This window comes from Eremothecium cymbalariae, chromosome 4 (assembly GCF_000235365.1).
Source record: "Eremothecium cymbalariae DBVPG#7215 chromosome 4, complete sequence".
In the NCBI taxonomy this organism is placed as follows: Eukaryota; Fungi; Ascomycota; class Saccharomycetes; order Saccharomycetales; family Saccharomycetaceae; genus Eremothecium; species Eremothecium cymbalariae.
The window spans coordinates 309,269-333,751 of NC_016452.1; the positions used below are offsets into that span (position 1 = coordinate 309,269).

At 44.0% G+C, this 24,483-nt stretch overlaps 8 protein-coding genes and 1 non-coding gene across 9 annotated transcripts, besides 2 other annotated features; 2 read left to right on the forward strand and 7 right to left on the reverse strand.

Moving 5' to 3' along the window:
* Positions 1 to 348: 348 nt before the first annotated feature.
* TCP1 (chaperonin-containing T-complex alpha subunit TCP1) lies at positions 349 to 2,028 on the reverse strand (the record flags this gene model as incomplete). Its single annotated transcript, XM_003645992.1, has 1 exon — positions 349 to 2,028. One exon carries the CDS (start codon positions 2,026 to 2,028, stop codon positions 349 to 351), a length of 1,680 nt encoding a protein of 559 aa, XP_003646040.1.
* Positions 2,029 to 2,892: 864 nt separating this feature from the next.
* CDC42 (Rho family GTPase CDC42) lies at positions 2,893 to 3,468 on the reverse strand (the record flags this gene model as incomplete). Its single annotated transcript, XM_003645993.1, has 1 exon — positions 2,893 to 3,468. The coding sequence occupies one exon, from the start codon at positions 3,466 to 3,468 to the stop codon at positions 2,893 to 2,895; it is 576 nt and encodes a 191-aa protein (XP_003646041.1).
* Positions 3,469 to 4,197: 729 nt separating this feature from the next.
* GCD6 (translation initiation factor eIF2B catalytic subunit epsilon) lies at positions 4,198 to 6,414 on the reverse strand (the record flags this gene model as incomplete). Its single annotated transcript, XM_003645994.1, has 1 exon — positions 4,198 to 6,414. The coding sequence occupies one exon, from the start codon at positions 6,412 to 6,414 to the stop codon at positions 4,198 to 4,200; it is 2,217 nt and encodes a 738-aa protein (XP_003646042.1).
* Positions 6,415 to 6,654: 240 nt separating this feature from the next.
* Ecym_4148 lies at positions 6,655 to 6,794 on the reverse strand. The gene is made up of 2 exons: positions 6,756 to 6,794; positions 6,655 to 6,689 (listed from the first exon to the last, which is right to left on the reverse strand). It is a non-coding gene; the product is annotated as a tRNA-Ile (tRNA).
* Positions 6,795 to 6,987: 193 nt separating this feature from the next.
* Positions 6,988 to 7,271: a sequence feature (soloLTR fragment).
* Positions 7,272 to 7,471: 200 nt separating this feature from the next.
* Positions 7,472 to 7,633: a sequence feature (soloLTR fragment).
* A 1,813-nt stretch (positions 7,634 to 9,446) lies between these two features.
* Positions 9,447 to 11,357, reverse strand: MSS4 (1-phosphatidylinositol-4-phosphate 5-kinase; the record flags this gene model as incomplete). The annotated part of the gene is made up of 1 exon (XM_003645995.1): positions 9,447 to 11,357. One exon carries the CDS (start codon positions 11,355 to 11,357, stop codon positions 9,447 to 9,449), a length of 1,911 nt encoding a protein of 636 aa, XP_003646043.1.
* A 1,777-nt stretch (positions 11,358 to 13,134) lies between these two features.
* On the forward strand, positions 13,135 to 16,566 carry Ecym_4150 (uncharacterized protein; the record flags this gene model as incomplete). Its single annotated transcript, XM_003645996.1, has 1 exon — positions 13,135 to 16,566. The coding sequence occupies one exon, from the start codon at positions 13,135 to 13,137 to the stop codon at positions 16,564 to 16,566; it is 3,432 nt and encodes a 1,143-aa protein (XP_003646044.1).
* Positions 16,567 to 16,845: 279 nt separating this feature from the next.
* On the reverse strand, positions 16,846 to 18,246 carry BNA5 (kynureninase; the record flags this gene model as incomplete). The annotated part of the gene is made up of 1 exon (XM_003645997.1): positions 16,846 to 18,246. The coding sequence occupies one exon, from the start codon at positions 18,244 to 18,246 to the stop codon at positions 16,846 to 16,848; it is 1,401 nt and encodes a 466-aa protein (XP_003646045.1).
* Positions 18,247 to 18,662: 416 nt separating this feature from the next.
* Positions 18,663 to 21,044, forward strand: EBS1 (Ebs1p; the record flags this gene model as incomplete). The annotated part of the gene is made up of 1 exon (XM_003645998.1): positions 18,663 to 21,044. One exon carries the CDS (start codon positions 18,663 to 18,665, stop codon positions 21,042 to 21,044), a length of 2,382 nt encoding a protein of 793 aa, XP_003646046.1.
* A 518-nt stretch (positions 21,045 to 21,562) lies between these two features.
* On the reverse strand, positions 21,563 to 24,013 carry UME6 (DNA-binding transcriptional regulator UME6; the record flags this gene model as incomplete). The annotated part of the gene is made up of 1 exon (XM_003645999.1): positions 21,563 to 24,013. One exon carries the CDS (start codon positions 24,011 to 24,013, stop codon positions 21,563 to 21,565), a length of 2,451 nt encoding a protein of 816 aa, XP_003646047.1.
* Positions 24,014 to 24,483: the final 470 nt, after the last annotated feature.

The window sequence follows — 24,483 nt, forward strand, 5'->3', positions numbered from 1 at the left end:
AGTGAAGTGAACTTAGAAACAGGCTTCCAAGATTTCTAGCAGACGAGTTGTATGGAGATCAGACATTATTACACGTATACTAGTAATATGAGCTTTTAAAAGAGCTTTCCCGAGTATAATAATGGAAGATCACTAGGAATCGTATATTCTGCTCTCGATGCACTACTGTTGAAAACCGTTTATTCGCACCAAGATGTAAATCACCTCTGGTTCCGAAGAGGGCAGATATTTGCAAGGGGTAATGCTCTTAAAGTGAGGGCGAACATTGCATTATCTGATGAATAATTGCCTTAGTTAGAAATTTGTACTTACGTTTTATTATATATACATGGTAGGCGACGACAGGCCTTAGTGGTCATGGGGATCTTCCTTTGGTGGCTCCGGAAACACAGTAATCATCGTGTCGATTCTTAGTATTGCAATGCAAGCCTCCAAGGCAGATTTCAAGGACTTAATCTTACTAATTGTTGGTTCTAACACACCAGCACTGACCTCGTCAACAATCTTACCCCTGATCAAGTCTAAGCCGTAGTTTCTATACTTTTTCTTTTTCAAATCGTCAGGTTTGGCCTGCTGACTAGCTGCGTGATAAGACCTCAATTTTGCAATCAATTCGCTTGAATCCTTAGCGGCGTTAACAGCGAGAGTCTTTGGGATGATTAGTAAAGTACCGGCAAACTCTGCAATAGCTAACTGTTCTCTAGAACCCACAGTTGTCGCAAAGTTGTCCAAATAGATGTTTAGAGCAGTTTCAACACAACCTCCCCCAGGCACAACGTTGCCACTTTCCAGAGTTCTCTTAATCACAGACAAGGAGTCGTGTAACGAGCGTTCCATTTCATCTAAAGAATAGTCATTGGGTCCACGTAAAATAATAGATGATGACGAATACTTGGCCGTACCCTTAATTAAGATACACTCATCATCGGAAAACTTCGCCTGCACCACCTCTTGGCATGTACCTAAATAGCTAGGTTCAAATGTTTCATCACCGTCCAAGTTCGACATCGAGCTAATTAAGGAAGCGCCCGTAGCCCGAGCGATTCTTCTCAAGTCTTCTTTCTTACAGCGTCTAACAGCCATAATGTTCGCCTCTACAAATGCTTTTAAACACAGATCGTCGATGCCCTTCGTTGTCAGAACAACTTGAGTACCAGCATCTATAATTTTTTTGACTCTTTCCATAACAATACCAACTTCACGCTTACGAATCTCTTCCAACTGGTCAGGATCATCGATATTGATATGAACGCCCATAGCCATTCTTGCCTTTTGAAGATTAATATCCAAACACGCTACCTTCACGGCACCGCCACTTATCTGCTTTGGCATAGCTTGCGACGCCACCGTACAATTCAATGCATAACCTTGAACTAATACCGATTCTCTAGCTGACTTCCCGTGTGCCTTTAGAATATTCACAGCCTTCACAGGATACCTGACCTCCCCTTTGGTGTTTTGGGTCTTGACAGCCAAAAGCGCATCAACTACCATGGTGCTGAAAAATTCGGAATCAGAACCAATGATCTTCGAAGACATACTCGTCTTTGCGATATTAACCAACGTTTCCTTACCCAACGAATCAACCGGTTGCGATAGCACTTCCTCAATGTACCTAATGGCCTCCCTCAAAGCGACCCTAAACCCTGTAATGATAGTAGTAGGATGGATCTTATTCTTCACAAGCTCATTGGCCCGTTTGAGCAACTCAGAAGCAATAATAACAACACTTGTCGTACCATCACCAACCTCACGATCCTGCTGCTGAGCTAAATCAACCAAAATCTTCCCTGCTGGATGCTGCACATCCAACAACGACAGTATCGTAGCACCATCGTTCGTAACAGTAAAATCACCAATATCATCAACTAACATCTTATCCAATCCAACTGGACCTAAAGATGACTTGACCACATTTGCCACCGCTAACGCTGCCAAAACATTCTGGTTGCGAATATCGTCTCCTGAAATCTTCTCACCATCTAGAAACAACGTATCAGAACGCTGATTATTGAAAACTTGGGCCATCCTGCAATCTATTTCTTATCGAAATGCAATGATACCTCTGTAGTTGTCTATCTTTCAACGTTTGCCACCGACTTTTACAACACCATATCTAAATAAATTGGGCCAAATTCTGCTTACAGCAAAAGAACGTCACCAGAATTTTCAAAAAACCAACACTCAAAATCGCTATTTACGTTACCCGGCCTTGTATCACGTGACACCGCGACGAATGCCAATTTACATTTCTGGTCGAGAATTTGTTATGTAAGCGTCGTACTTTACTTGGAAGTATACTTTTAAACTGGACGGTTATGAAAGTCTAGACAGAAATATCTCTCCAAAATATGTTTTCCAGTCTAAATTTAGTTTGCCGTAGATACGGGCACGATAAGTGCAACCTTCCTGAGAGCACTCAACGGAAAGAAATTTTTCTTTTGATAGAGGGTGGGGTGGGGGGAGGGAGAGGGGGGATCTGGCTTATGATGGAAAGGAAGTGGAATTTGCGGTGGCTTTCTATAACAAATAATCCAAGGTTTCAAAAAATTTTGCTGGTGTAAATGAAAGTCAACTGATGTAAATATCTAATTTACAACCACAACTATAGTTGATACTATGATTGCACAACATGTTCCTTGGTATGACGCCTTAGAAAACGCGATAAAAACAAAATTAGTAAGTTTTGGCAAAAAACAAAATAATAATAAGAATAATAATAATAGTAACAATAACAATAAGTAATGGGGATAAGGCGCGATTGCAATTCCTCTCTCTTTTTCCCGTATTTCTTATTTAAATATTTTGTATGGTTTCTATGGGTTGAGTGGAGTGATAGAGAAGCATGAAATCATTGACTTATATGTGTGTTTTAATACCAATACCAAAGAACTACAATATGGTGCATTTCTTGCTCTTCTTGATAACAGGAGGTTCTAGGGCAGCTACGATAGCTTCATCGAAGACATTTTTTAGTCCACGTTGGGTTAGTGCAGAACACTCGACGTATTTAACAGCTCTCAATTCCCTGGCAAATTTTTCACCCTGTTCCGGAGTGATTGGGCGCAGCCTTTGTCTTTGTAATTTCTCGATAACCATTTTGTTTTCCCTTAGATCTATCTGAGTCCCCACAATCAAGCATGGGACGCCGGGGCAATGGTGATGTACTTCAGGAAACCACTTCTCCTTGACGTTTTCAAACGACGGTGGTGAGACCACACTGAAACAGACAAGAAAAACATCAGTAGAAGGATACGACAAGGGTCTCAATCTGTCATAATCCTCCTGGCCAGCTGTATCAAACAACCCTAGCGTGTAAGGCTCATCCCCAATCATCACCGTCACTGCATAGTTATCAAACACAGTCGGAACATAATCTGCAGGAAACTGGTTCGTAGTATACGAAATTAATAAACATGTCTTACCAACTGCACCGTCTCCAACAACAACACACTTTAACGTTTGCATGGCGCCAATTGCTCTAACTAATATTCCTCAGAGTACTTAAATCCTTCCGAGTAATCTACCGGTTTCTTATCTTTACGATGCTTTCCCCACCCTAAAGGAATACTTTACTGCGGTTATGGTAGCAATGTAAGAACAATCAACGTAAAACACCAACCAGCACAACTTGACCCAGAAACCTCTCTATTTAATACTAGTACTTTTTTAGCCCACCAGTAAAAATCTCAATCAAAGCTTTCCCACTTGATATGAAATTCCGATGTTTTTTAAATGAAAGTCTTTTTCCTAATCAAATGAAACAAATTGATAATTTGCCCTTCTTGCTTCACTGTTTTGCTTTTTTTTGAAAATCACACAACAAAATCCTCAAACCTATAATAAACTATCTAAACTTGCAAATAGTAGATATTCGATTCAAATATACAATATATGCTCGACGAATGCTTCTTTTTCTCTCTGTCTATACTTCCACTGTTAGTTTATATAAGAGTTGTTTCATTATTTTCTCTCCCTGAAGATTTTTGAAAAGATACAAGGGTGGTTGGTGGGAGTTGGTGATCATTTTCGTTTCCGTCTTTTCTTTTTCGGAAAAGGTATTTTGGGCGAGATGGGTAGTGCGGGTAACACGTGACAAGATGTGTGGAAGCATTGGACGGCAAATGGGTTTACTGGTGCTATTATATCTATTAGATTGCTAGTGTGGGTGTAGAGTATATAATGATGTTGCAGAGACTAGGCTTCGTCTGAAGCGTCATCGGAGACTTCTTCGGAGGATTCCTCGTCGGCGTTTTTGAGCCAGTCGACCCACTTAGCGGTGAGGGATGTGATTGGGGGTGGGGGGGAGGAGGGGGTTTGGATGGAGGCCCACCAGGTATATATGACGTCTTCCTCGAGGATATCGGTTTCGTAGAGGCAGTTGTAGACGTTGAAGAGGATGAATTCAGGTCTTTCGAAGTTCTGGACGATGACGCGGGACATGATGATGTTCATGAGGTCTGCGCGCTCCTGGAGATCGAATGCTTGGCGTTCGAAGAGCTTCCCCCATTGGGAGAATACCTTTGTGACGGCTTCCTTGGGTCCCAGAGTTTGGGTTGCAATGAAGTGGTAGACGCGTTTGAGCATTGAGATGACTGTGGCGGTTCTGACTTCGTGGTATGTTACGTTCATGGACATGCGTAGGGTGTTGAGTTCAAGTAGAGCGGTGTCTAGGTCATGGTTGTGTTCCATGGCGCGTTCTACTGTAGCAATTGCTTCCTTTTCGAAGTTTTCTTCTTCGTCAGAGCCATCGGAGTCATCTTCTCTGTCAGTGTAGTAACTCGTGGTGGACATGGTCCTTCTCTTTTTGGACTTTGCTCCCGCCGCAGAGTTTATTGAAACGTCTGAGAGATACAGCTCGTCCATTTTATAACATAGAGTGTTTGTACCGATACCATCGCCGTCCTCTGTTTCGTCGGAGTCGTCGGAGTCGTCGCTTTCAAATATATAACCGATACCATTTTCCCCCACGAGCTCTGTAGCCTTGGGTGCTGCTTTCTTAGCGCTTAGTTCTTCTTCTCTATCACTATCCTCTTGATCTGTACCGTAAGAATTGGAATACAAATCAGAGTGCACGGATGTCACCGGTGTTGCAGAGATCCTTGTGCCACTAGGAATCGTCTTACAGTCGTCAATGACAACGTTAAAACCAATAACACAACCATCTTCTAAGTTAACTCCACTTCCCAACCGGGCTCCCGAGGCTACAATAGAGTGTGTTACCACACTCCCATCCATAATAATAGTGTTTTCCCAAATATAACTGTTGATAATTTTGATATTGGCGCCAATTTGACAGTTTCTACCAATAACAGAGTTTTCGATAAACGTTCCTTCACCAATGGTAGATCCCGATCCAATTGCAGTACACTTGCCAATCTTACATGATTGTGCAAGAATGACATCTTTCTCCTTATATATATGTTTCGATTCGTACGAATAGGTCTGGTCTTCTAGAAGATTGGTGTTTAATACCAAAGGATAACACCACCGCGCAAGAAAATCCTGCGAAATAGCATCATATGTTTGCCAGCTTTCCGCTCTAGCAGCATACTCATCAGTTATGTAAGCGTAGATGTGCTTCTTCAACAAATCACTCGACAACACACCCTTCACAAAGTCCCTTCTCAAGTATTGATAATCAAAGTTCTCCTGGAAGATGGCAGGTACATGGGGGGAACAAATGTCAATGTGACAATCAATTAGATCATTCCTCAAACTAAATTCCTCGACACTCTCCAAAAGCTCAGGATCTATATCTATGGCTGTTTTATTTTTAGACGAAGCCAAAGGAATATCCTGGTAATACAGACACCTATTGTTAGATTTGTCCAACATAAAGATTGCAGGTTCATGAGACCTGGTCTTATGGAACTGCGTCGCTTTGCTCAGACACATAGTGACAATGTGATCTTTATCCTCCGCTCTCTTGGACTTATGCGTTTCTAATGCCTTCTCAAACTCCATATTAGTCACCAAGTCACCACTTACAAGAACAAAATCCCCCGTAATCAACCCTCTATTGTCCAAATCCCTCATGGCATCTCCCACCGACCTGGATTCTAAAGATATAATAGTAGAAACCTTGAAAGGCGACCACGGTAGATTCCACTTAGAATTATCGATATATTCTTGAATCTGATCTGCATGAGAAGCGCATATCAAATAAACCTCACTGGCCCCCGCTTTCGCCAAAAATTCAAGCGTATATTCAATCAACGGAACATTGGCCAATGGTATCAAACATCTCGGCTTTTCATGTGTCAACGGCATAAACCTTGTTTCAAAGGAATCCGTCAAAACCACTGCTTGCAATCTCTCTCCTTGGACTACTTCACCTTTCTTCCCACTACCACCACTACCACCACCGCTTGAGGTCCATTGATTCTTGGGTTTATTTTTCTTCCCAGCCATTTACCACTGAAACAGTTAAGAAAATGTTAGTTGAACCGTTATGTTGCTGCATGCATACAAGACTCTACTACGAATCTTAAAAATTGCATTGATGCATAATCTCAAATGCAATAAATATGAATACCCACTGGAGATGATGGGCTTTTCCCGTACACAACTTTCTCGAGGAAAAATTATAAACCTAAAACCCGTGTTACCCTATCTTCTACCTTTTAGTGTGGTCCAAAAAGAAGTGAAAGTGCTCGAGGTGGGGTTCGAACCCACGACGGTCGCGTTGCTTCAACCCCAGAGGGTACACGCTGTGCTTTATGCACAGTAAGCTTCGGAGACAACCGAATGCCACTATAAGCACGAAGCTCTAACCACTGAGCTACACGAGCATTTTCATGGAAGAACAAAACTTGTTGCCCTTTTATAGCGTTTGCATAATGTAACGTTTGTCGTAAAATCAAAAGAGCATCCCGATAGTTATGATAGTCAGGCTAAGGAGCATGTTGATAGTCACGATAACAAGACAAAGAAGCAGCGAATCAGAGTCGTTAGGAGACTATGAAGATGATAACCATTGTATAACAGCGAATCAGAGTTGTTAGAAGTGTCAAGATAACCACTGAGCTGTTATCGGCTAGGAATCTGCATAGCAAGTAAGCAAGAGAGCTTAAGTAGGACAACAGAAACTATATAAGAAGACCCAAACTAGCTAGATTAGATTAGATATAGGTCCAGCTAGATCCCCAGAGGGTAGTTGAGCCAGATTAGACACTACATAAACAGTAACTGATTGTCAACCTAAGTATTAGTTGGCACGTGACGAGAAGTTCAAGCTAGCACGTGACCCCAACTAGTGGCCCTCGACAACGTTTGTGTCGTAAAATCAAAAGAGAAGCTAGGAGACAGCGACAACCAAACTAAGAAGCAGCGTATCAGAGCTGTCAGAAGACTATGAGGCGTATGATCATTGTGAGGATGCCATTGTGAACCTACAATGGTGTATCAGTGTGAAACCTACAATTGTGTGTCAGTATGAAACCGCCAATGATTGCTTTAAGTGATCAGATAGGACAGCAGAAACCATATAAGACCAAACTAGCTAGATTAGAACACTAGTTCGGCCTACATCCCTAGAGGGTAATTGATCCGATTAGAGACTATATAAGCAGTAACTAATCCTCAATAGAAGCGTTATATGGCACGTGACGAGAAGTTCAAGCTAGCACGTAACTTAGGGAAAGCACCTCTGACAGTGTGTCGTAGAAACTGATGTCAGGGCGACCACAAAGGAATGCAAGATTGGCCAACAAGCGCGTTTGATAAGAGATAAAAGTGTCATAGCGTAGTGCGATAAAGAGTCAGTGACGGTATTATGTAAGATGGCTCGCTTACGGCAACGTAAAATATGATGTGTTCGAGGATAATCCAACATATCATTTAGATTGCGAGTATGAATGGGGGCTGTGGAGCATAGCCACGCGGTTGGAGACATATTTGAGGCATTCTATTATCGGCTGACTTTGGGGAAATTAAGGTCACGTGATAGTACACGTGATGTGTAATGGGTTTTTTAATGTGTTCTTACAATGGAGGAGAGGAAATCAATTGATAGTTAATACTTATTTGTGGCATTATTCTAGCTATTGTACAATATTTCAGTGCTAACATATATATGTATGATACTTCGAACTAGTAATTGCCTCTTCTTCTTTTTTTAGCTCTTCAAAGCCTAGTTTCAGGTTCGAAATATTTATAACTCAAGCCCAGTTGGAAGGCAGACGAAATCATTTTTTGCTGATAGCGAATGACAGGATAGGAGCAGCATCGATGACAGCGCAGTTCATACAAGGTCCGTTAACTGCATATGGATCCATCCATGAAGGGCAAATTAGATATCATATCGTTTACCGGTTATAGATAGCAAATATATAGTAAAACGGACAACCTCCCCAACTGTGCTTTATGAAATTAATGTTACGTAGTGTCTGCCACCACTTAACCGTCGCAACAGACCTTGAAGAATGTACAGCACAACAACACGCTGCAACATACTTTGCAACAGGTATGGTCATTTTGTTTCGCAGGTTGCTGTTGATAAATAGGCTGCCCCTGTTGGGAATAGTAGCCACCCTGATTTTGGCCATAGCCCGGTGGACCCCATGACTGGCCTGGGCCTGGACCATACCCTTGGCTATAGCCCTGGTTATATCCGCCCTGGTTATAGCGTGCTTTGCTCATCTTGGGTTCTCAGTATTATTCTGTAATTATTTACTTCCGTGGATTTTTAACGATTCTAATTACCATTTGGTGATTTTTCGATATACATACTGGAGTGTAAGAGTTATTATATATTTATTTATATGATCGAGCAACTAGCATTGCTCGAGAAAGTGATGCGTTTCTATTTTCATATGTTAACAATGGTTTTACTTGCGGTACTTGCGGTGCCAAAAAAAGATTACATTATCATAAATTGCTAACGTTAAAACGTCAGTGAGACAGACGCACGGAAAGGGGAAGGTTCGAAAAAGATGCTTTTAATTACGGAGACGCAGACCACAGCATGATGACAGTGTTTAATTTAGTGCAGAAATAAAAAAAGGATTCAATATGCTTTTTGCTTTACTATTCCTGAATGCTATAAGTACTATCGTTTGATGGGTTATTTATGATTCATCAACAGACGTCTGCTTTTTTTCAAAGAGTTAAATATGAAAACAATTTGCTTAGATTTCTCTCTATTTAATGACTATAACAATGATCGATCTAATGATGATAAAGATGAAGAAAAAAAAATTATATAGGTAAGCATGTATGTCACTCGCTAGATTAGTAGTAGTAGTAGTAGTAGTAGTAGTAGTAGTAGTAGAGAGATTATTATTAGTAGTAAGATACGATAGTTATATGCCTGTGCATTTTTTCCCTGAATTTTTTTCCTGCTGTTGTTTCTAAAAAAATACTGAGTCCTTCGAATATGATGAAGTCCTAGATGATAGATTAGTGAGAGGGTACAGATGGGGGGACGGGGAGAGATGATACCACTATTCATTCTTAGTGTGTGGTTTGTCTCTAGTGACAGATTCTTCTATGAATTTATAAAACCTTAAGGCGTAGTCGTTGGGCGGAATAGCACTTACCGCATACAGATCGTGACTTAGCCCCCTCCAAAAGGTTTCTAATTTTTTCAAAAGAGAGTAGTTGGTTAGACAGTCAATGATACCGACGTAGTATATTATGTTTAGGTCTCTGTTTTCCGAGTCGGAAGCCCGTATACCACCTTCGTCCCTCTGGAAGTAATGGCCGCCTACAGCCTTTGTGATGGTGTTATTAGTGTTATTAGGGAGTTTGGTGGCAAATTTTCCTGATGACTCCGGTATCATCGCAGGTATATCATCACCACTGGCTGCTGCTGCGTTAATGTCATGAATTCCTAATAACAAAGAATAATCCATGATATTTAAGCGTGAGAGGAATTCGACATCCTTCTTCAACTGGGTGAGAAATTTACGTCCTTTGAAAGGACCAAACTGAATATTCAGTTGTTGTTCCAACCAATTTAAATCCTTTAGTACAGGGCGGACGTCTTCGTCAACTTTGGAAACATCAGTGTACCGACCCAGTGTAGAACCCTTTAAATCAAACGTGGTATGCATTTCCAAATGTGGAGGGAATAAATTATTCATCACAATGAAGTATATTCTTCTATTTTTAACTTTATTTTTAAAAGAAATTGGCATTTTAACCCGATGTAGTCCATAAAACTGACAAACAAGAGTATCTGGGTTGTCTCTTACGTGATAGTAGTAGTCTTTCAACACGCGTCTCAAATGTTTATGCTCGGAATGATGGATCGTCTTAATAATATACTTATAGTCTCTGGAAAAGTAGAAGAAGGATCCTGATTTACCCGGTGAGTTCAACTCGCTTAGAATATACTTGGAAGTCAATGACATCAAGTAATCGGCTGGATCCAGTCCGAACCGAGCCCGAAGTTCTCTAAATACTTCAGGGCAGTAGTCCTTAAACTTGAAGGCGTACTGTGAGCTCGGCGTCAACTCGTTACCGTGGTAATCAAATGCAAGTTTTTTAGTTTGATGGAAGTTCCTGGGTGTTAACGGCTTCATGATGCCCGAACACCGCGAAACGGCGACGCGGATACCCGTGAGCATGTTGTACGCGATAATAAAGTTGACGTGGCCCTCGCTGACTTTGTTACCGACAAGCACACGATCATCATCTAGAAAATGCTTTTGTTTGCGCTTCATCTCCCTCTTGATTAACAAAGATTCACGCATCTTCTTGATCTCTGCCGTAGCTGATTCAGATGCCTTGATGGTCCCATCGTTCAGAAAAACGGAGGACCGTCGGCGCAGTGCAGCTGCTGTGGCAGCGGCAGCCGTAGCCGTAGCGACCGACCCAGCACCAGCGTCTGCACTAGCGATCGTAGTAGCAGCGGCAGCCACGCTGGCCACGCTGGCGCCACCAACATCGCTGGAAATCCTAGACCTATTCTCGTGCGCTTCCACGGGGAAGATCCGTGCGTGCTTCTGCGACTCCCGCGGAGGTGCAGGCATCTTAACCGCCTCTTGACCCGCTGCCCGCCGCGACTTGAGTGCGCGCCGACCACTCAGTGTGCGGTTCAGCAGTACTTTCTCGTCCTCCAAATCTTCAATATACGGGCCCTTCTCAACCAAACTCGCCCGTTCATGAATCGGATACCCTGCCCCATCTTCACGAACCGCCACCACAACCGCCGCTTTATCATCACTGTGCACCGGCCCAACCACCCCACCGCCTCCTTGCATCTGTTTCAGCGGCGTACCAATCGACTCCACTGACGTCGGCGATGACGACCCCGAAAGGTGATTGGCAGATCGCAGAGACTCCGGCCCCTTTACCGCCCTCCTATCAGTTCCCATAACCTGTACATGCGCCTGTACATGCGCCTGCATCCCGACTACAACCTATTATCTTATCTTAATTTGTAGGTGCGTGTGTGTGTTGTTTTTTTAAAATCCAACAACCAATTGTATAACAATGATGAGGACGATGATGAGGATGATATATAGTCCACTAAACTTTTAACACCGGACAAAACAAAAAAAACAAAACAATCCCAACCAAACTTGAACCTCTCTCTCTCTCTATCTATCTATCTCGTTCTCGCGTTCTCCTCAAACAAACACTTCTATTTTCCCCACAATCTCTTCCGATACTGTTCTCTCTTCTTCCGCTACTGCTCTCTATTCCTCTGGTGGAGCCAATTCCTCTTTCTCAATTTCTTCGCTTTTGTAATAAAAAATGAACTCTCTCCTCTCTCTCGCTCCAACCAGACGTATCCTGTAATCACTCAAAACAACCCTATATAGCTCGTCGATCTGGTCTCTTTGTTTTCCAAACCCACTTGGTCGTCGTGTTCCTCTTCTTCTTCTTCACGGCTGCTGCTCTGCTGCTGCCACATGCCTTACCACTGCTCGTCTTTGTACCTTTGCATACCGCTTTTAGTGTTAGAAAGTCTCTCCGTTACAAGCCTTGCGCAGCGCTGCGCCCACCATAAGCCCCTCCGCCGCAGGCTGCCCGGCCGGAAGCCGGCAACAGCTAGGCTGGGGTGGTCCCCACCCCAGCCTAGCTGTTGCCCCCGCGCCAGAAGGACGACTCTCTACGCGTCCCACCGCGCTCCATTTTTTGCCACAATCGCCCCGCCGCCCCTGGAGTCTCTTTGCGCCTGCCTGCGTTGCCTGCTTCACTGCAGATAACAACACAACCGTCGCCGTAGAAAAAGAAACCCAAACATCTGCATGCCCCCGGCCGGACAAAGGAACGCAAACTTTCCTTTTCCCGCTCGAGCGGGCAAAAAAGAAAGAGACGACCCCACATCCCCCTTCGGGGAGCACCCACATGGGCGAGGACAGTCCGGGAATCATGGTGGCTGCCTGATGCGGCCATTTCTGGCGACGATGCCGTGGGGGATAATCACGGCCAACCAAACAATGGCAACTTCAACCAATTCCTTTAGAGATAGCAAATAGATACAAATGATACAACGTATCTACAGGGCACTAAGAGACCAAGGAGGGAGAAAACGGAAGGGTTTATCACGTTTCGCATGGTCCGTTGCACACTTAAGTATCTTTTTTTTCGCAGTTGTATATATATATATATATATATGTAGCGCGCGATTATACGACCATACGCTAGCGTCTTGTTTGGTAAGGTCGGTTGAAAGCCGCGTGTTTTACCAAGGATCAACAGAGACTGTCAGGAGGGCATATATTGTTACATCAGGAGTATTTATACCCACGGGACATAGAGAAGAGTCGAAAAAAGAGGCGAAAAAAGAAAAGGCATAAAAAATAAACAAGGAACCAAGGAGCGGCTGATAAGACGGGAATTTTTGTTTGTTTGTTTGTTTGTTTTATAGACGTAATATCATAATACAGATTGTTCAGAAGGTCTGTTTTCTGTGATTGTTCGTTTCTGTGAGCGTTTCTTTCTATTTCATTCGTAGTTTGCATTGCCCAGTGGCGGAGTGAGCGGCAAGCGGAGCATAGGATTGCATAGTGGCGTGGAAGAACGGAACGGAACGGAAGCTGCGGAGGCACAACTGTTTGGTGTTTGCCCCTTTGGATAGAGTTGTGCATAGCTGTGGGTCGGGCGTTTGTTCATTGTTGGTGTATTGTTTGGTTTAGAGTATTGTTCGGCTTGGTGTGTATTCAGTAATAGGAACCGATGGCGGTGACAATGGATTCGGAAAAGCGAGTGTGGGAGGAGCAGGGGGAAGCACGGAGAAGGGCCGTGGGGGACGGAGAAGCGGAGGCGGGGATGTTCCTGCGTGGGGACTTCCACACGTTGTCTGTGCACGAGGTGGAAAAGGTGTTCCAGACGGAGCTGCACAGGGGTCTCCGGGAGGAGGTTGCTCGCGAGCGGCTGGAAGTGGTAGGGGAAAACACGTTGGGAGATGACACAAAGATCAGTATGACGGACATTTTGATCCGACAGATTTGCAATGCGATGATTCTGGTGCTGGTGATTTCGATGGTGATTACGTTAGCGATGGGGGATTGGATTTCAGGCGGGGTGATAGCGTTTGTTGTGCTGGTTAATGTTTCTATAGGGGCGTACCAGGAGTACAAGGCGTGCAAGACGATGAATTCGTTGATGGGGTTGTCCACGCCGTCTGCTCACGTGATCCGGGATGGAGATGATTTGGTTATACCATCTCGGATGGTTGTGCCTGGGGATATCTGTTTGGTGAAGGTTGGGGACACGGTGCCGGCGGACTTGAGGTTGGTTGAGTCTGTTAACTTCGAGACGGATGAGGCTCTGTTGACGGGAGAGTCTTTACCTGTGGCGAAGGAGCATGGGGCTGTTTTTCCGGTGGACACGCCGGTGGGGGATCGGATAAATCTTGCGTTTGCGTCTTCTACGGTGTCCAAAGGGCGTGCGACAGGGGTTGTGATTAAGACGGCGTTGAATACGGAGATCGGTAAGATTGCGGATTCGTTGAAGGGCAAGAGGAAGCTGATTTCGCGCGAGGAGGGGAATAGTGTGTGGCAAAATGTGTTGATAACGGTGCATCGGTCGGTGGGGGCGTTTTTGGGCACGACGACGGGCACGCCTCTTCATAGGAAGCTGGCGAAGCTGTCTGTTATTTTGTTTTTTGTTGCGGTGGTTTTTGCGTTGATTGTGATGGCGACTCAGAAATACAAGGTGAACCGTGAAGTTGCGATTTATGCGATTTGTGTTGCAGTGTCGATGATCCCGTCGTCGCTGGTTGTTGTTTTGACGATCACGATGTCGGTTGGCGCCAAGGTGATGTCTACGCGGAATGTTATTGTTAGGAAATTGGATTCTTTGGAGGCGCTCGGGGCTGTGAACGATATTTGTTCGGATAAAACAGGGACTTTAACCCAGGGTCAGATGATTGCGAAGCAGATTTGGGTTCCCGGGTTTGGTACTTTGACTGTAAATAATTCCAATGCTCCGCTGGATCCCAGTATAGGTGATGTGAGCTTGATTCCGCGGTTTTCCCCATGGGAGTATCAACACGATGATACTGAAGATGTTGGGATTATGGAAAACTTTAAAAAGTTATGGAAAGCTGGGCGTTTACCGGAAAGCATGCCGGTATGGGTTTTTGAAGAATGGTTGCATACGGCTACTCTGGCGAACATTGCGTCTGTATTTCAGCATTCAGAAACAGGCAAGTGGAAGGCACACGGAGACCCTACTGAGATCGCTATTCAGGTGTTCACAACACGGATGGATTTGCCAAGAAACGTTTTAACGTTGGAAGATGTGTGCGATGAGGAGAAAGGGGAAGAGGAAGAAGTCACGGAGGTCATTAAGCGCAGTGGAGAGGATGAGGAGGATGAGGAGGAGGAGGAGGAGGAGGAGGAGAAGCGACAAAGACTGCAAGGTGGTGTTGCCACATACAAACATCTTGCGGAGTTTCCCTTTGATTCATCAGTCAAGCGGATGGCTACGGTGTATGTTAATTTAAAGGACGAAAATGCATATCATGTGTTTGCAAAGGGTGCATTTGAAAGGGTCTTGGAATGCTGTACTCATTGGCGCCCATGTCCTGGCGATTCTGGTTTAGTTGAGCCGTTGACCGAAAAGGATTTAAAATTTCTTCAGAAAAATGTTGATACAATGTCTACTGAGGGTTTAAGGGTACTTGCATTTGCGACCAAAAAGTTTACCGAAGGTGAGGCCTCAAAGCTTGGTGATCGTTTAATCAAAGATCGTGACTTTGTGGAGAGTGAATTGGTTTTCCAGGGACTAATTGGAATTTACGACCCACCAAGGCCAGAAACGGCCGGTGCAGTTAAAAAGTGCCACAGGGCTGGTGTCAATGTCCATATGTTGACGGGTGATTTCCCTGGTACTGCCAAGGCAATTGCACAGGAGGTTGGCATTCTTCCGCACAATTTGTATCATTATCCAAAGGAGGTTGTTGATATAATGGTTATGACTGCTACGCAATTTGATAACTTAAGCGATAAAGAAATCGATGAACTGCCCGTTCTCCCTTTAGTCATTGCTCGTTGTGCTCCGCAAACCAAAGTGCGTATGATTGATGCTTTGCACCGTCGTAATAAGTTTTGCGCAATGACTGGTGATGGAGTCAACGATTCCCCTTCTTTAAAGAAGGCCAATGTCGGAATTGCAATGGGTATTAATGGTTCAGATGTTGCTAAGGATGCATCTGATATTGTTTTGAGTGACGACAACTTTGCATCGATTCTCAATGCTGTCGAAGAAGGGAGGAGAATGAGTGACAATATTCAAAAGTTTGTTTTACAGTTATTAGCTGAAAACGTTGCACAAGCATTGTATTTAATGCTTGGGCTAGCCTTTTTAGATGATGATAAGCTGTCAGTGTTCCCTCTATCTCCTGTAGAGGTGTTGTGGATTATCGTCATCACTTCTTGTTTCCCAGCTATGGGCCTAGGTTTGGAAAAGGCGTCTCCAGATATTATGGAAAAGCCTCCAAAGGATTCGAAAGCAGGAATTTTTACTTGGGAGGTGATCGTGGACATGATGGTTTATGGTGTGATGGTGGCTGCTTGCTGTCTGGGTTGTTTTGTGTCAATCATTTACAAAGACGGACATGGCAACCTAGGAACAAATTGTAACAGTGATCACAACGAATCTTGCTCATATGTTTTTAAAGGTCGTGCGGCGACATTTGCCACTATGACATGGTGTGCCTTAATTCTGGCATGGGAAGTCATTGATATGAGAAGATCTTTTTTTATGATGAAGCCGGAAACTGATACACCATACACTCAAGTTTTCAGAGATATTTGGTCCAATCAATTTTTATTTTGGTCTGTAATTTTTGGATTCATATCTGTTTTCCCCGTTGTTTATATTCCAGTTATTAATAGAAAGGTCTTTCTACACGCACCCATTGGATATGAATGGGGGTTGGCCTTTGCTTTTAGTATTTTCTTTTGGATAGGTGCTGAGTTTTACAAGTATATCAAGAGGCGTTACTACAGAAACAAAGACAGGGCTGTTAATCCTGTAAGTGATTTGGAAAAGCGTAGAGTTCATGATCCATTTGAGCAATACAATACTACACATTCAAGGACCACGACAGCTACCTATCAACTTACAGAGCAATTTGCCGATAAAGAAGCTGGCATATGAAATAGAGCGTGCATAGATAGATAATGCATGTTTCAATTAATAATATATATACCATACCCACCCTATAATATATTTGTATATTTTGATGATTTCAGTTTACGTTTACCTGTTGATTGTATTACTCTTTTTCATTAGCACATATATGCATATACATATATATATCCATATTTAGAGCCTCTTGTTATAGATGTCCGTTTTACTTCCAGAATATATTTCGTTTTTGTTAATATATCAACAAAAATATTGACAAGATGGCCTAAAAAGATTGGATTACTAAGATTAAACTACTACTGCATCTTCAAATGCGCGGTTCAAAATACGAACGGCGTAATAGACATCTTGAAAGGTATTATATAGAGCAACGGGTGTGAACCTAATTACACTAGGTGCCCGTTCATCAACAATGACACCATGTTTGTTGAGATATTCAAACACCAAACCTGCCGTGTTTTTTCCGTTAGGTTCATTGACTTCTGGACCAAAGATTAGTGATAGTTGAGCTCCACGCATCATAGGGTCTTCAGGTGTGATAATAGAAAATGAAGGATCCTTGTTATCTAGCTTTTCACGATAATGAGGTGATGATATCAAAAGCTCGTAAAGGTAACCTGTCAGCTTTAAAGAACGGACACGTACTTGCTCTATCCCCCCAAATTTCTCGAACAGCTTGAGAGACGTTTGTACAGAAACCACATCAAGTACGCCAGGATTGGACTGTCTGAAACCACTGGCGCCATCAAGCGGATCAAAAACCTCAACCATATCAGGAAGGGTCTTCCTATTATTCCCCCACCATCCTGCCAACCTAGGCATCTTGGTTTTGCCATACTTCTGATGTACAAAGAGGCCTCCAATTGTTCCAGGACCTGCGTTCAAATATTTGTAGGAGCACCAACTAGCGAAGTCGACACCCCAATCGTGCAATTTCATTGGCACATTACCCATGGCGTGCGCAATATCCCACCCAACAATCAGTTCAGGAGTGCGATGAGCAAATTTAGTAATCTTTTCCATTTCAAAGAGCTGTCCTGTGTAATATTGGATACCTGAAAAGCATACCAGTGCAAGAGTATCGCGATGGGTTTCAATAGCAGCCAAAATATCATCAGTTCTCAAACAGTATTCCCCTTCTCTTGGAGCAACCTGCACCAAAATTTCTTCGGGATCCAAACCACGTAATCTAGCTATATTCCAAAATGCATGAAAGTCTGAGGGGAATGATGATTTTTCAAACATAATCTTATTACGCCGACCATTTGGCTTGTAGAATGCCACCAGCATTGCGTTCAAATTAGCAGTAAGAGATCCCATTACAGCAACTTCTTCCTCCAATGCTCCAACAAGTGAACTGACTGATGACAGCAACGGTTCATCAACATTTATCCACCCTCCTTTATCAGCCCACCGGGGGTGGTGGTGATGCCCAACCACCGCCCGAGCCGCCCATACGTCAAACTCTGCATTTACTGCAGACCGTACCCCCTTTGGCATGCAACCCAAAGAATTTCCACACAAGTATGCAACAGGACTGTCTGCATTTAATGACCCATCCAAACCATCCGTAGAGATACCCAACGATTTATACGTAGGAATACAAAACTCCTCTCTCAGAAACGTGGCATTTTCAGCCTCCAATTTTTGGCACCGTTCAAACCCTTCATCCGTCAACTTTTGTTCCATCAAGCCCTAAACTTATTGGTAGGTATTCTGTCCGCCTCTTTAAACTTCAAATAGCTGGAAATTGAAAACCTGCCCAATGATAATAACCCTTGATTATATACAATGATCATTTTATTAATAATTATCCGTGCTTGTCGTTGACTACAAAATTTATAAAATGTTGTTAAAGTTAGGCCTACTCTATATAATCACGTGATGGAAAATTTGTAAAAATTTTCCGAGATTAAAGTATTTATAGACATCATATCATCGTCATTAATCGATTTACTTTAGTTAGTTTAATGATTTGTAACAAGTACGTTAGACGAAACCACATGACTAGTGGTGATTTTGAAGGTACCATAGGTTTTTAATATTAGCATTGATCCACTCTGTTTGGCTTTTAAATATAGGTTGCTGCATTTCTTAACATTTTTATGACCGCATATCCCATGGATGAAAGTGGTATACTACCAAACTTCAATGACTTTAGGAATAAACTAGTTGAATTGTTGCAGTCTCGGAGTGCAGTAGAAGATTTGACACTTCTGCAGGGGTTTCTTCAGTTAGTACACTCTAAAACTCAAAACTGGTGGAATGTATACTTAGATCCTAAGAAGCAGTCCGCGACGACTCCAAATCTGCTTGATTTGATATGGAAGGAGATTCATTATCCAATATTCAAATGGTTCCAGCAATGGAAGTCGCATTTGTTGAAAACTTTTGAGGGCAAGTCGTCTCAGGAGAGAAAGTACATTGAGTTCCGCAAGATGAATTCCAAGTTTAACAAGGTGTTCAAGATCATTCACAAGTTCTACTACAGCAATATTGAGTTGTTATTTGATCGGTTTGATTTCAAGAAAGTTCTCTCACATAGCGTCATGTCGGAACTAAACATTACGAAAGTTCCTGAGAACCGGTTAGTATTGGACGATTCTGCATACTTTACTATTTTTTGCGTAATGTCTTTGCAAAGGTGCTTACTCTATTTGGGATGCTGTCACCGATACAAGTGTATTAATGGTAGGATTTCTAAAAATGTCCAGGTTTCAGATTTTTCAAAATCTATGCGATACTTTAGGATTGCAACATTGATTGTGCCATCTGTTGGGGAGACGTATTTACAAAAGGGGCTTGTGTATGTACAGACGGCAAATTACGGTCATGCAGTGTATGAATTTATGAGGAGCTCTCTTTCAAGGATGCCTACAGATGCAGGTGTGCCCAATTTGAATAGTATCGTCGCCGATCCGAATAGCAGTTTGTTTATTAAGTTTCAAGAAACATTGAAAGATTTACGGTTGAAAGAACGCGATAACAACAAGATTATTAATCGGGAGGTTCTTGAATTCTATTTTTTGGCATGGTTTGCTTCTCTTTATGCCCCAGAAAACTGGAATGATAAGACCATCGTCGATATTGGGCATTGCCGTGATCTAGTTCTAGAGAAGGTTAGCACCCGCTATATTAAAAACATTGAGCTATTATTTCAGAACGTTTTAATGACCATTGGTGGGTTTGAACTTTTGATCAAGAAAGTGAGAACTTCCAATAAGTCAAAGAAGATTCCGTCTAGTTGCATAAAATATCTGGAATCAGCATTTAAGTTTTTCAGTCATATACTCGATACTGTCGTGGCTAAAGAATGGCAAAACTTTGGCACTTGGGAGTATTTGGCTATGGTTCGTGTTATTTGTGTTTGGCTTAAGAATCATCCTGTTGTGTTAAAGTTTGGCCATCGACACCTGCCATTCTGCAAAGCTTTAGCAGAATTAGTGAATGCTATTGTCTCCAATGAGAAATATAAAGATAAAGTTTTAGTCGATCATAAGCCGAAAAGAGAATACTTTTTTGAAGAGGACATTATGGTCCGTGATTTCTCTGCAATTGGTCACACTTTAAGCGACTTTAATGATATGAATTTATTCCAGATGGAAAAGTTGCCCGAAAGATTAGTTGGTGCAGTGGATAATAAATTGTCATCTGAAAAAGAAGGGTTATTAAAATTAAGTGTCATTGTGTCCGTTGCCAAAAAATTCTTGGCACACAATGGTGTTGGTATCAAATGGGAAGAAAGCGTTTCCCTTTTCCAACTAGGCACCAATGGATTGAAGGTAGTTTCCCCAGAAACTGCTAACTCTAATAGGCACAGGGATCAATATTCTAAATCAGTGGATGGGAAGAATGTTAAAAAGTCTAAAGTAAAACGTTCTGATAAGAAATCTGTGTCTATAGATGAATTAGAAGCTAAATTAATTGAAAGCAGAGGACAAAAGAGCCAAGGAGAGAATGCAACTAGAGTTTATAGTGGCTGTTCAGTACCTGCTGCTCCAATGAGCTTTAATGTCACTCCTTCAGCACATCTCTACCAAGATAGTACTGGCGCAGCTCCTTTAACTGCAGAACTCTCTGATTCACCGCTAGCGCAAAATGAATCTCGTCTAGCCGATACCAATAACAATCAAGATATTCCAGTGGAAGTTACATCAAATACAGAAGGCCTATCTACTCAACCAATATTGCTGCAGCCGCACCCACACCCACACCCACAGCAGTACATTCAATTGGTACAGCCACAGCAAGTACAAGGATTACCGAGTACCTATAGCAATGCTTGTTATCCATACCCAGCAAAAACCCAATATCCAATGGCGCCACAGCCGGTCCAATTTCAAAATGGGCTTGCTCCATATATGGCTACACCTTATACTTACTTTATTCCATCTCAAAGCTCTGGGGTCATGTTTTTTAACAATGGGCAGGTTGCTCCTGCTAAACCACCTTATAACGTTGCTAAGGGGACTAACAGAGGCAACTGAGTCTTTAATTTTTTCCAGGTCATCCCAGCTTTGCCTAGCTTTGCAGATCTTATATTATTTCTATTATCCCTCTTTCTTTTTTCTCGTGTCTAATACAAAGTGTCGAATGAAGTGAATGAAAGTTAAATAGTTTTTATACATATACAAATAAGTCAGTAGTAATTAACATGACAAATGGTAGTTGATTATTGTTCCCCGTTAAAACCCAAAAACAAATACAGAAGGGAAAGACAAAATTATGAAATAGTAACTTGTATTGTAGATAATAGTGAAATATTATTAAGTCAATGACGGCCAAAAAAAAGACAGAGAACAGAAAACAAAGTAATAATAATAATAATAATTGGGTTGATGGTATATTTGACAATGAGACCAGGTAAAATGGGTTTGTAAAAGATGTTACGATGGTATATATGTATGCCTTTAGAAATTTCCATTTTATTTTAATTTTCTGTTTTCTGTTGTGTGGTTTTTTTGTTTTTTAATTAGGCCCACAGTTTGTGTTTAGAGATTCGTCACTACCATTCCTTTTTCTTCATGGCCATTCGTTTGGCCTCTTTAGTCCTTCTTTTAATTTCGTCCAACTTTTCGCTCTTTTTATCTGGATCGGAAATGAAATCGGGCTTTATGATATCGTAGACACATTCCAAGTTCAATCTGATACAGTTGCTGCAGTTTGGGCGTTCCTCCGAACACTTTTTCTTTCTTAGACGACATATCCAACAGCCTGTTCTTGATCTGGTTCCTGCGCCAGCCTTTTTTTTATTGGAGGCATCGACGTCGTACCTCGATGTGACGTTAGTTGTGAATTTATTGGTAGCTCGTTTCCGGTCAGATCCATTTTTATCAGTAGGATCAGATACATTGAATGAAGAAGAAGAAAGTGCCACTGAAGGTCTGCCGGTGTCTGCTGTAGAATGAAGTGACTGATGACGGTATCCTTTCTTGCCCCGTTTAGATTTTGCATCCATTTCCAACATCTCTGCTGCGGAGAGTAGCGACTCCATGCTTGATTGACCACTTGACCTTCTTCTACGCTTATTCCTTGCCTTGAAGGCAACCGATGAAGCGGTTGTCGGAACCGCTGCGGATATTGGCGCCGATTTGCGTCGGGATACTTGGCGTTTGCCACCTTTATTCCAGGTGATTGTATCACCGAAACCGTCGTCGTCGCCAGAGCTCAGCAGTTCATCATCGGTGAGCGCATGGTCATTACTGGGCTCTTCTTCCTTAACCAAAGCACCATTTTCACGCTGAAGAATTTGAACCACGGGTTTCAATGATCTTTGAAGTGTCAACGAGGAAGAAACGGGCCTACTATTTGCTTCTGCGCTCGAAAAATCCGTATGGTACGGTGAAGAGCGCATTTGTGATATAATGGCTGCCGCACCGAGCTCGTCATCCCTTGTGTCAGGCTTTGAGAGAAGGAGACGCTGACGCATGTCGTCAAATTTGGAATTGATAAACTTAGACTGCCGCTGGGATTGCGAAACAGCAGTGGGGGGCGCATTAGGATCTTGCGGAGGAGCGGGAGGCTGGTGCTGGTGCTGGTGCTGGTGCTGAGATGACTCGTTGTCGAGTATCAGTCCATTAGAAAAGGGTTCCAAAAAATGCGTGGAGGAGGAGGCAGAAGATGGCGGCGGCAGCTGCCCCGTAGATGTAGGAGGGTGGGTGGGGAACGAGACACCGCCCGCGACCGAAGATTTACTCGTCGGCGCGATCGACAGCAGATGGTTAGTCGCCGAAACCGGCAGGGCAAAGTCGCCGCCCGCGTGCAGCGAATAGGGGTCTTCACCTGTGCCGCCACGTGAGTTTAGCAGCGAGGTGATGTTTATTTTCACGCCTGACAGCTGCTGCTCCGACGTGTACGGATCGATGAGATCTCTGCTGTTGTTGAAATGTAGACGTTTTGGAGTCAGCGCGGTGTTCGCATCCAGACTGGAAAGCGAGCAACCGTCACCATTGCAGCGGTCGGAGCCCGTGCTGCCGCTGCCACCGCCGCTGCGGTGGCTGTGTTTAGCGTCCTCAGCATCCTCACCGCCGTCACCCTCACTGCGACTGCCACTGCGACTGCCGGTGTCTTTGCCTCCGTCCACGGCGGCGGCAGAGGGCCCAGCGCCTCCAGCACTGTGGCCATCGCCATCGCCATCGCCACGCCGCCCATGATGCATCCTGTCGGCGGCAGCCGCTTTGGCGCCCCCACACGTGATCTTGTCCACAGGCGTGCGCAGAAAATTCCCCCCAGCCCCACGCGAATCAGAGGTAACAAACGTAGACCCGCGGTCGAGGATGGAGATCGGTTCCTTTGCACAGCCGCCGCCGCCGTCGTCGCCGCCGCCGCCGAGGCCCGGCTGCGCAGCCGCTAGCAGCGACGAGATGGCAGGCAGCTTCACCCGCCGCGTGGGAGTGCTGTAGCCAAGCCCCAGCGGCGGATAGCCCGCGCTCACGTGCACAGCCGCCGAGGTGCCCGCCTCGTCTTGTCGCGCGGCACGGCGTGCCGCCACGGTCCGTGGCGGCAAATAGCCCAGCGAACCCGCCGCGGCGGCGGCCGCCCCAGAAGGCGAGGAAGAACCTGACGACCGCGACGATGCAGCTACGCCCTCCTCCCGCCCACGGGGGCTATCGTTCGGCGATATTATGGGCGTGTTGTGGGGTACTGTCGTAGGCTTCGACACCGGCGGCTCCAACGTACCGGATGGCATTTGAATGTGCGACTGGAGCTGCTGCTGCTGCTGCTGCTGCTGAAGCTGCAGAAGATGGTGATGCTGGTGATGGTGATGATGCTCTTGTTTTTTGTCTTCTTGCCCGTGCAGACCAGCAGCAGCAGCAGCTGCTGCTGCTGCTGTGGTCGCTGCGGTGGGCGCCGCTGCTGCTGTCGCCGCTGTCGCTGTTGTCCCTGCGCCCGTGCTGTTATTATTCTCCGTCGAACTTGTTTGTAAAGAGTCCATTTCTCCCAGAAACAATAGCATATGGCAGAAAATGTTTTCTTAAAAAGTCAGCTGGAAAACGGCTCAGAGAGAGAGAACTACAATTCAATCACAATGGCCTTTCCGCAAAAATAATATAACTGCCCTTGTAATAGCTTTTTGTTAATCTGCCGATTGCAGTGCAATCTTTATCAAGCCTTTGGCCTTTGTGTATGTCCTTGTGTGTGTGTTTTGTAGGCTGTGTGTGTCTGTGTGTTATGTGTGTTGGTGCGTGTGTAAAGTGTTATGTATATGTGGGGTTGCCTTCTGGGGGGAGGGAGACGGGAACCATCTTAGGTTCGAAAACAACAACTGGAGAAGAGGTGGGTGGTGTTGGTTGGGGGCCATCTCTCCTTTGCGCGATGGGCGGGGTTACCCGGCGCGCGGACGTTCGCAAAAATCGATGGTTTTCTGGGTGGGGAGCGGGGCGGCAGCGGTCCGCGACGGTTCTTTTTGTTGTTCCCCGCCGCCCG